At 56.4% G+C, this 10,727-nt stretch overlaps 1 protein-coding gene across 1 annotated transcript in view; it reads left to right on the plus strand.

Annotated features, from left to right (window-relative positions):
• PES1 (pescadillo ribosomal biogenesis factor 1) overlaps window positions 1–7,661 on the plus strand; it is a 15,778-nt gene extending 8,117 nt beyond the window's left edge. Inside the window, exons 5-15 of the mRNA XM_011373391.2 lie at window positions 2–82; window positions 172–261; window positions 2,832–2,948; window positions 3,065–3,139; window positions 3,361–3,447; window positions 3,604–3,734; window positions 4,130–4,255; window positions 4,389–4,573; window positions 5,067–5,230; window positions 5,362–5,523; window positions 6,565–7,661. Coding sequence (XP_011371693.1) covers window positions 2–82; window positions 172–261; window positions 2,832–2,948; window positions 3,065–3,139; window positions 3,361–3,447; window positions 3,604–3,734; window positions 4,130–4,255; window positions 4,389–4,573; window positions 5,067–5,230; window positions 5,362–5,523; window positions 6,565–6,648 — 1,302 coding nt within the window. The 3' untranslated portion in view covers window positions 6,649–7,661. The remainder of the gene's footprint in view (window position 1; window positions 83–171; window positions 262–2,831; window positions 2,949–3,064; window positions 3,140–3,360; window positions 3,448–3,603; window positions 3,735–4,129; window positions 4,256–4,388; window positions 4,574–5,066; window positions 5,231–5,361; window positions 5,524–6,564) is intronic.
• The last annotated feature ends 3,066 nt before the right edge of the window (window positions 7,662–10,727 follow it).

Here is a 10,727-nt window from a genome sequence, read left to right on the forward strand (position 1 = left end):
CCATGTGCAGACCATTCAGCTGTGCCGCCGGCTCACCGTGGAGTTCCTGCACTACATCATCGCCGCCCGGGCCCTGCGCAAGGTGAGCCCAGGGCCACGTGGCAGGGCTCCACCTGCTCTCTTTCCCACTGTTCCCTTGGTTTTCACCATGCTGTCTCTTCCACCCTCCAGGTCTTCTTGTCCATCAAAGGCATTTACTACCAGGCCGAAGTGCTGGGGCAGCCCATCGTGTGGATCACGCCCTACACCTTCTCCCATGATGTGAGTGTGCCCATGGGGCAGGCCATTGCTCCCTCTAGCTCCTAGACAGAGATAAGGGCATGAGCGAGGGGGGTTTGCTGTCCTGCGGAGTGCAGCATGTGCTGGGTTCCTAAGTGTTGGTGGGGATGTGGGGTCGGGTGGGGAGCATGCTGCACAACGTTGGAATAAGAGCTCCAGCCAGCCTGGCTCCAGCAGCCCCTAGCTGGGTAATCTCAAACATGTTCCTTCATCTCTCCATATCTCAATTTGTGATACGCTTCCACTTTCTAAGTATTGTTGTGAGGACTGAAGAAAAAATTTCAAAGTGCCTAGTGCTTGGCCCTTTGGGGTCACTGATTGAATAGTGAGTGGCTGCGGAGGTCCGGACAGTGGCTAAGCCCAGCCCCACCCTCAGACCCACTGGGGGCCTCTTCCTGCTCTGTTGCCGGCAGCTACCACACCTTGGCCAAGCCACTTTGCTTAACTCCTCAGCTTCCTCCACCCCCATTACCCCCATATTGCTGAGAGCACTGGGGGAGATTGGGGAGGGTGGCACTACTTATTTGTCTTTTTAGGCTGGGAATTTTTGGAGAGAAATTCTGGTTTTGTCTCTTTAGAGAACAAAACAGCCTCTAGTCTCTAGTCTTCCAGCCCTAGATGGCATCACTCACTGAAGACGAGTCAGGAGGGGTCTGCCAGGTCTTCATTAGCCTCTAGTCTCAGCCAGGTTCACCACCTTGTCATTCTGTGGGCCTGCACTCTGCCTAGCTTCCTACTCGTGCATTGAATGGGAGCTGGTGCCTTCAGTGGAGAGCAGATGTGCCAGCCTGGCTGGACGGTGGGTTTGCTGACCAGGTATTAGGTGCTCCAGAGTGAGCCGGTGGTCTGGGCTCTTCTCCTTTACCCTGGGCTAGTGGGGGTTCGAGGACCGGAACCACTCTGACTGCCAAACAGCGGTGATGGTGGTAGGCTATAGTCTGTGAGTGAGAGGTGAGCGTAGTCCACGTTCTCACTCCATGGGACAGGTGCGTGTGCCAGAGCCCGTGGCTCTTTCCTCTTCCCTGTTCTGTTCCCTCCTCTCCTCCTCCTTCCTGCCTTCTTCGGTCTTCCTTCCCTTCTTCCTCTGTGGCCCTCCCGCTCCTTCCTTTTCTCTAATGTCCCACCCCCGTGCTGCTCAGACTGGTCTTTGTGTGTCCTCCTGGGTGGTGAATAGGGCCCTGTGGAGGCCAGCCTCCACACAGCTGGCTGGGGGGAAGGGAACGGCCACTCATTCTTCCTTCTTGGCCAGCTTACTACCTCTACTTCCTCTGAGCAGGATGGGGGACTGGTCCTGGGTCATAGCTGAGACCCTGATGTGCCCTCTCCCCCTCAGCAGCCAGTGCTGAGCTCCCCGAAGTGGGGCCCAAGCCGGTGTCGGGGGCCCTCTCAGCACTGTACTGTGGGAAATGGAGTTGGTACTCAGATGCTCACCAGGCCCATTAAGGGTCCTGGCAGATGGTCTCAGAAGGATGGAGGTGTAGGTGCGGGGAAAGGTAGGGTACCTCGTGGCCCTGTGCCCTTACAGCCCAGGTCACTGCCTGATGACAGGATGGAGAAACAGCTTAGTCACAAGCATACTCAGCACAAAAGGGTTATTGTGATTACTACCAATTTAGGCATTGCTTGGTATAACCTCCCGTCCAGGTCCTGGGGGTCCGTGGGACTGGCCTTAGCCTCCTTGGTTGGAAGGGCAGTGCTTCTCAAGAGTCGAGGTGCTTTGGTCTAGGTCTCAGGTCCTTGCCCTGTTTTGTTTTATTAACTCCTCAAAGTCAAAGATGAGCCCTCCCATGTCCCCTGCTTGCTGGGTTGGCAGCTCACAAGGATGGCCCTGTACCTTTGCTCGAAGCAGGCAACCTTTCTGCTCTCCATTTCTCCAGATCACCCTGGGTTTGAGTCAGGCAGCTGCCCCAGTCTATCTCAGGTTTGGGCCCTCGGTCGGGTTGCTGAATTCTGAGTGTCCATCCCAAGGCTCCTGCCAGGGCTCGAGGACACTGAGTGTCGTCCACTCATTGCCCTTACTGGGCAGACAGACTACTCCAAAGCCACCTCTCTCAGCTGGGCTAGCAGTAGGACTGGGCTCTGGGATTACTGCCCCCTAGATGCTCTCAGGCTGGCCCTGGAGAAGACAGTAAATGAGGGTTTCAGGATGGGGAAGGCATGAGCTCTGACCAGACTGGTTGGGGAAGATGGCCTCTGCAAAGACAGAAGTCTGAGCTGGGACTTGCAAGGTGAGGGGAGAACTGGAGCAGGAGAGGGAGGGCGCCTGCCATCCTGGAAACAGCATGGCAAAGGTGTTCGTGCTCTCTCTCCTAGCTCCCCTTTTATGGCTTGAGAATCTGGCACTGGCCTCCAGGATATCCCTAACCCTTACGACTCCTGTCTAGAGCCTCTCTGGTGCCCAGAATGCTCCTGGGTGGGGACATACTACACAGCCCCTTCCCCTAGGGCAGAGCTCCGAAGGCAGGGCTGCCTTTGAGGAGCTCCTTGCCTTGTGTAGGTTGTCAGTGCCGTCTTTGCCCCTACCCTGCTGATGTGCCTCCTGTGCTCCCCAGCACCCAACAGATGTGGACTACAGGGTCATGGCCACCTTCACTGAATTCTATACCACTCTGCTGGGCTTCGTCAACTTTCGCCTCTACCAGTTACTCAACCTGCACTACCCGCCCAAGGTAGGGCCCCAGCCCAGCGCCACCTCCTCACTGCGAAGGGGCTACAGCCCTTCTTCCCCTACATGGCAGTGGGTACTATGGGCATCCTCTTCCTCTGACCTTCCCCTGTCTCCCAGCTCGAGGGTCAGGCCCATGTAGAGGCGATAGCCCATGAAGACAGCTACGCGTTAGACTCTGAGAGCTCTATGGAGGTGAGACGGGCTTCTAGAGCATCAGCTCTGCATCTCCCATCCCTGGCCCAGGTGTGGGAGTGGTTGTGGCTACATATGTGGTTTTGGGACTTTCCTTAGAACTCAGACCCACTAATGTCCCAGAACTATTACTGCTACCCCTCCCCGACCCTGGCTACACCCCCAGATGCCCCCTGCCATCCCCCTGCAAACAACAGCCTCGAAGCCCTGCTTTTCTGTAGAAACTGGCGGCCCTCAGTGCCAGTCTGGCCCGAGTGGTGGTGCCTGCAGAGGAAGAGGTCGAGGTGGACGAGTTTCCTGCTGATGGGGTAAGGACTGCATGGTTTTTCAGAAGGAGCGGGCAGGCAGGGAGCATTGGGACTAGAAGGTCTAGAAGGAAGCTGGGGGTGTCATTTGCAACCCCTGACCTCCGGTGGGGGTGTGAATGGGCCTGATGGTGTGAGTTCTGGCCCCTTTGTCGGCAGGACATGGCAGCACAGGAGGAGGGCCGCAGGAAGGAACTGGAGGCACAGGAGAAGCACAAGAAGCTCTTTGAAGGCCTGAAGTTCTTCCTGAACCGTGAAGTGCCACGTGAGGCCCTGGCTTTCATTATCAGGTAGGGAAGCCCACACACAGAACTGGCTCAGTCACACTCTGGGCTGGGTCTTGCCCTGCCTGGAGCAGTCTTGGATGCCCACCAGTAACACTGGGATGGTGTCATTATCCACTTATTAGGGCTGTTGTGAAGATTCAACAAAATAGTGCAAAGAAAGTGCTCAGCATGCCCCGAGCACGTGGGAAGTGCTCATCACAGGGTCGCTGTCATCACTTTCTCACCAGCTTTGGGCAGAAGGTCTCCACCGGGTCAGCATTGGAGACATCAGTCAGATAGGGGATCTTGGGGTGGGGAGGAGACAGCCATTTCCCAGGAGGATGAGCTTGTGGGCCAGTAGGTCCCAGGGCAGGCACCTCATACCTGAATGTTCTTGTGGGCTCCCCCTGTGCCTGTAGGAGTTTTGGGGGAGACGTATCGTGGGACAAGTCTCTGTGCATCGGGGCCACCTACGACGTTACAGACTCCTGCATCACTCACCAGATTGTTGACCGGCCTGGGCAGCAGACCCCTGTCATCGGCAGGTAGGCTCCCATAGCCCTCATCTCTCTCTACCTGTTTGGGGTCTGGGTACAGACGTCTGTCTCAAGGCCCCTGTGGATACAGCGGGACCTCATGTGGCCCCTGTGACCTGTCTCTGCCGCCGCTCTGCACCAGGTACTACGTGCAGCCCCAGTGGGTGTTTGACTCTGTGAACGCTCGGCTCCTCCTCCCTGTGGCAGACTACTTCCCTGGGGTGCAGCTGCCCCCACACCTCTCGCCCTTCGTGTCGGAGAAGGAAGGCGATTACGTCCCCCCTGAGAAGCTGAAGCTGCTGGCCCTGCAGCGGGGAGAGCATCCAGGTGAGTGGGAGAGGCTGGGCCAGGCAGCAGGATGGGCAGGCTCCTTGGGGCTGGCTGTGGTCCCCTGGCTGCGTCTCAGCTGTTTCCTGTTTCCCTTCTTGGCTACAAAGGTGGCAAACTCCAGAGAACAGGGCAGCAGAGGCACAAAGCCCTTTAAACCCATCTTTGGAGTAACAGTTAGGAGAAAGGGACGTTTGTGTCCTATAATCAGGTGTTCCTAGATGTTCAGAGTAACTGGGCAGAAGAACGGTCTGAAAGTTGTCATTGAAGTTAACATAGGAGGCACAGAGCTCAGGAGAGGGGGGCCTTGAGTTGCCTCTGAAGGCACCTGGGGCTGTGAGGAGAGGTGCCAGAGTGGGACACAGTTGGGACAGCTCTGCACTGCTGGTGGGATGTCCCCAGAGTCAAAGATGGTGGTACCTGGTGCCAGTTCTCGCTTTGCCTTTAGAAGAACAGGGTCCCAGGGCATTCAAAAGTCATCGGCTATTTATAGGGGATTTGAATGAATCTGAAGAGGAGGAGGAGGGGGAGGAAGATAATGATGGTGATGAAGAAGGAGAAAATGAAGAGGAGGAAGAAGATGATGTGGAGGCTGGTTCGGAAAAGGAAGAAGAAGCCCGGCTGACAGCCCTGGAGGAGCAGAGGATGGAGGAAAAGGTACTGGAGAGCTGACTACAGGGCGGCCTGGGAAGCAGTCCCACTGGTCATCTTGGTGTCAGCCTTGGCCCACCCCTGGTATGGGTGGGTGTGGGGAGCTGCATCTATAACTGTCCACCCTGTGTTCCCAGAAACCCAGGGTGATGGCAGGCACTGTAAAGCTGGAGGATAAGCAGCGGCTGGCCCAGGAGGAGGAGAGTGAGGCCAAGCGCCTGGCCATCATGATGATGAAGAAGCGGGAGAAGTACCTCTACAACAAGATCATGTTTGGCAAGAGGCGCAAAATCCGTGAGGTAAGTCCCTGCCACCCGCCTGAGACTCCAGGTGTGGCCACCAGATGTGGCCACATAGGTGAACTTTGAGTCCAGCTGTCTCTCTTCTGGGCAGACTCAGGGCCCTGTTCTAGCCTTTTTCTGAAGTTGCCTGCCTGGCCCAGCCCCCATCCAGGCCTGTGTGGGCATCTTGGCATCAGTAGCTCTCAACTGGGCTTTCTGCAGGACTTCTGTCTCCTTCCTACACCTGGCTGTTTTTGAGTCTGCTGGTATCTGGGGACAGAGCTGTACTAGCAGACTCAGGACCTGCTCTTATGAAGGATCACTTAATTGGTAGGAGAGTCCGTGGGAGGTTTTAGTTAAGCATCTCTCTATTTTATTTCCTCTTGTTCACAAAACCACACTGTAAAACAAACAAAAGTTCCGTGCACATCAGCACTTTGCAATGGATATAGTAATAGCCCCCAGGTTTCTTTTATGCGTGTTAGAACACATTATTTTGGGTGTATCGGACTACAAAAGATTGTTTTCTAGTGCTTTTCATTTAACTATAGCATGAATGTTATACAATATGTAGCCTGTTTCTTGCTGATTGGATTAGATTTTCCATTTTCAGTCATTCTTGGAAAAAAACCTTGAGCTGTCCTTGCCTGCTAGCTGCAGGGTTAATTCTTAGGAGTATAATTGCTGAATTGAAAGGCCTACCTGTTGTGTAATAGATATTGCCAGATGGTCCTGGGGGAAAGACCTTTTCAACTTGACTCTTCCCCAGCAGCTGCTACTCAGCTTTCCCAAGGGGAGGGGGCAGATGGGGCAGTTGCCTCCAGCTGTGGGAGCCAGGGATTTTCCTAACTTGTGGACCTATGAAATAATAGAGTTTTAAAGGCAAAGGCGAAGGCTTGTTTCCTCATCTGTTCGATTTGTTTTTCCCCATGGTAATTGCCTGTTACTTCTCTGGAACCCCTGTTTTTAAGGGATAGCCTCAAGAGAAGGGGGAAGCCCCTTTCCCTGCTCACCTCTTCCATCCCCATCACAGCCTGACCACCCCCTTTTTCCTCATAGGCCAACAAACTGGCAGAGAAGCGGAAAGCCCACGATGAGGCCATAAGGTCTGAGAAGAAGGCCAAGAAGACAAGGCCAGTGTGAGTGGTGGCAGCCTCTTGATGAGCGAGGCCAGCTCCTGGCAGTTGGACTTGGCACAAGCAGGCCAGAGGACCCAGGCTTGGTGGCAGACTGGAGTCCTAGAGTGTCTTCTGTTTTCATCCTCCTCCTCCTCCCCCTGCCAGCCCTGGCTTCCTTTCGTGCTCTCTGGCTGGGCCCGTGGGCTGTCCTGGGCTCCCTTGGATGGAACTCTGCTGGTGGCTGGGCAGAGAAGAGGCCACTGTGCCCAGCCTGACTCTGTCTCCTAAGAGTCAGCGACATGGGGGAGCAGGGTCCCAACCAGTGCTTCACCAGCCACTCCCGTGCACCCTGGCTTTCCGCAGTCTCCTCTCCCCCCACACCACACACATATGGTTGGACCCATGATTCTCCCGGCGCTGTGAGGTGGAAGAGGGTAGGGAAGCATTTGTTATTAAATGGCTAGAGTTTTGCAGCCAATTATATTCTGTTCATGCGCCTTCTTGGAGTTGGAGAAGGGCACCTAATGCCCTGTGCTCCAGGCTGGACCAGCCTGGGTATTTACTGAGATGGGCCTGCCTGGTCACTGCTCAGTGCTGTCTGGATGTCCAAGGACCCCTTTGGGTGCCAGAAGATAGGTGCAGTGGTTCTGGGCTTGGGCTCTGAAGTCAGTCTGCCCTGGGTTCACAGTCCAGCCCAGATACGTTTCCTCTGTGGACCTTCTTCCTCGTGTCTAAATTAGGGGTAGAAATTCTGAAAGCTGCCTCCCAGTGATGTGTGAAGGTGTTCATGATAATGTTATGCAGACTCCCATAGTGTCAGGTGTCTAGTAAAATGCTCAGTAAACAGCTGTGACTGTCATCACTTCTGCTTGTCAGCCCAGAAGGTAAGAGCCAGTGTCTGAAGGATCTGGGGTGTCTGAGTTGAGGGTACCAAGCTTTACCTGTGGGTTCCTCAGGAGGACCTTCGACTAATTCTCAATGTGGATGTTACCAGCAGCCTGACTTGTCACCCTTGCTAGATTGTCCTTACAGCATCCCACCTAACCCAGGCAGTGTCCTTGCTGGGGCCCAAGGGGACAAGCCCTTACCTGGGACTGCTGGTGCTTCATGGCAGAGCTAGGGCCAGAAGCCAGGGCTTAAGATGGTCACAGCCCCTCCCAAGTCGGGCAGGAAGTTTCTGAATAGCTTCCCCCAGGGTGCCCCAATGGGTTCACAGCTGTCAGGATCAGGGGCCAGGGCAGAGAAGTATGGTTTTGGTACTGGGCTCTACCTTCCCCAAATTGCATGTGAGGACCTTGCCCCTCACTGTACCCAGGCTCTGTAGACATTTCCTGGGCAATGGCTGCAGGCCCAATCCGTGTAAAAGGAAGGCAAGAGCTTGGGCAGGGTCTGACCGAGGGAGCAGGGAACCCAGGGCCGCTGTGTAGGCTGGACCTTGCTGTGGGTGTAGGAGAGGGCTATGTTCCCCTCTGGCATTCTCATGGTGGTGAGGAGGGACCACAGAGGCAGGGACAGGGTCAAGTCCTCTAGAGCCAAAGTCTGCCTGGGTGCGTGTGCATCCCAGGGCCATGGCAGGGGTGCCAGGGCAAGGCTGGAGAGCAGGCTCATCAGATATGGAAAAATCTGGCAGCCGTGCTGATGTGGAATTTTCTCCATTCCAGAGTCGCCCAGTAATGGCGGGGGCAGTGGGGCTCTGATATGGCCCATGTCCCACTGGGTGGCCAGCTATCTTTGCACTGCCCACAGCTGGAGCTGAGCATTCCCCACTCCAGGCGGGCATCAGTCTCCATCCTTGGTCCTCTGGGGTGAAGGAAGGAAGCCCAGGACTGGAAAAGGGTGGATCCTCTAGGGGGCACCTGCATCCATCCTGATGGTGCTGTGCTCAGCCCTGATGGGTGCCCTGGAGAGGTGGGGTCAGCTGAGACCTCCAAGTGGCTGACCAGTTGGAGATGGGTCCCTTGCCCGAGCTTCCCTGGGAAATTTTGGCAATCCCCCCACCCCCCATATCCACATTTTGGAAAGCAAAAGCGTATGTCCCCAGCTTGCACTGACTTTGGAGCGGGGGACCACACCTTCCATTGGATCTTCAGGGCTCTAGAGCCCCCAATAAAAGTTTAGCAACTACTCTAGCCACTTCCGTTTTCTCAGAGCTGGGCTTTCCTCACCACCACCACGCCATCCCATTTCCCAGGCACCCTCGAATCCCCGGAGCTCGGCTGAGCCTCAGGGTCCGACGGTGGGACAATGGCCCCGTTGGCGTTTCAGAGACAAACGCGCCTTGTTGGGCCGCCGGCGGGGGCGCGGCGCAGCCCCGGACGCACTGAATGTGGCTTCTGTACGTTCTGGGAGCGCGGAGGAGCCGGGAGGGGCCCATGGCCCCGGGCGCCCATTGGCCACGGTACTGGGGGCGGGGCGAAGCTGGTGGCCGCACCTGGCCCGAGCGGGCGCAGCAGCCGGGGCTGCGGCGGCGGGGGCGGGGTGGCAGCATGGTCCAGGCCCGGTGGAGCCGGGGGCTCGGGCGGGTACGCCCCGCCGCCTAGTAAGCGCCCGGGCGCTGCAGCCCGGGCCGAGCCAGCAAGTCAAGCCCGAAGAGGACGGGGACAAGGTATGCCCTAGGGACCCAGCACCCACTGCCAGCTGGTGTCCTGCCTCAGTCTGCCCCTTTGGGTCCTGACCCGAACTAACCCACCCTCCAAATTGGGATTGTGCAAGTCAGTCAGACTCTCAGACCTAGGTGGTATGGGGGGAGTGCCACACTACAGCTCCAGGGTTTGGCTAACCGCAGGTGGATGGGCAGGCTGGGGCCAGGAAGGGCACAGGTTGGTGCTCACTCTGCTTTTGGTTTCTTCCCCAGGGTCACCATTTCCAGGGGTTTCCCAGTCCTTGGATTTGGGCTGGGCTGGACCTGCAAGTCTGTTAATGATTAATCTTGGACACAGCAGCCTGTGTTCTGGGAGTGGGGAGGCAGGAATCTCCCCTTTTCCCACCAGCCCTCCCCCAGAAGGGGGACCAGAGTAAGGGACAGATACCCTCTGCTTGGGGAAGGCCTCGTCCTGTACCACAGAGCGGGCAAGACCACCGCAGAGAGGCTTGTGGGAATGGGACAAACTCTGGTATCCAGGAAGGGTCCCCTAGGAAATCCAACAGTTCCCCTGTTTCCTGGACCAGTGCTCAGGAAGGAGGACCAGCTTGGACTGCCCCCTGCATACCAAGCTAGCACTTTGGTAACTGCACCTAGCAAGACTGTGGTCCCTTCCTAATGGGACCCTGCACACATACCTGCCTAAAGCAGGAGAGGTAATGGGTGCACATCTGGCTGTAGTAATGCACACCAGTGGGTGGGAGGGAGGTCGGGAGGGAGGGTGGCCTGACATCTGATGCCTGGGTTGCCGAGGTGACAGGTGCCATGGAAATCCTCAGAAGGACAATCCACCTGGGAGAATCCATCCTCTTCCTTTACCAAGGGGGTGACCTGAGGCCCAGAGAGTGTAAGGCTGCGGGCAGGCCTGGGCCAGAGTAGCCCCTGAGCTGCTGTGCTGTACCTTGCCCTGCAAAAGAGGTGTCGTTACTATTCTTATTATCCTAATGGGGAAACTGAGGCTCAGGGAGATTCAGGGACTTACCCAAAGTCACATAGTTCAAAGGTGGCTGCAAATCATAGGAGTCTTGCCCTGGCCTGCATCTCAGGACCCCAGCCCTGCTCAAGACATCTATGTCCCTCTGGGGTCCTAGCTTCTTGGATCTGCCTGGGCTGCCTAAAACCCCCAGCTCTGGACCCCACCCCCCTTGCCTCCCTAGCGCCCAGCTCTGCCTGACACTTCGGGGGGTGAGCAGGCTGCTACTCTGGGAGCAGAGACAACAGAGCCCTGTTCCCAGCTGCCACCTCGGGCAGCTTTATTCCCTGCTTCTCTCTCAGGCAAACTGCTGCCTGAAGGAAGCTGCCTGTGGACAAAGAAGCCTTCCTGCTTCCTGTGTATTCCCTTGTCCTATGGGCATGAGTCTGATGTTTGAGAGCTTGGGTCTAATGTCCTCGTGTCACTCCGCAAGGGAAGAGTGTGTCGTCCCCTATGGTCCCTCCCTCTCTCTGGGGTCTAGGGACTGAGT

This window comes from Pteropus vampyrus, unplaced genomic scaffold (assembly GCF_000151845.1).
Source record: "Pteropus vampyrus isolate Shadow unplaced genomic scaffold, Pvam_2.0 Scaffold223, whole genome shotgun sequence".
Classification (NCBI taxonomy): Eukaryota; Metazoa; Chordata; class Mammalia; order Chiroptera; family Pteropodidae; genus Pteropus; species Pteropus vampyrus.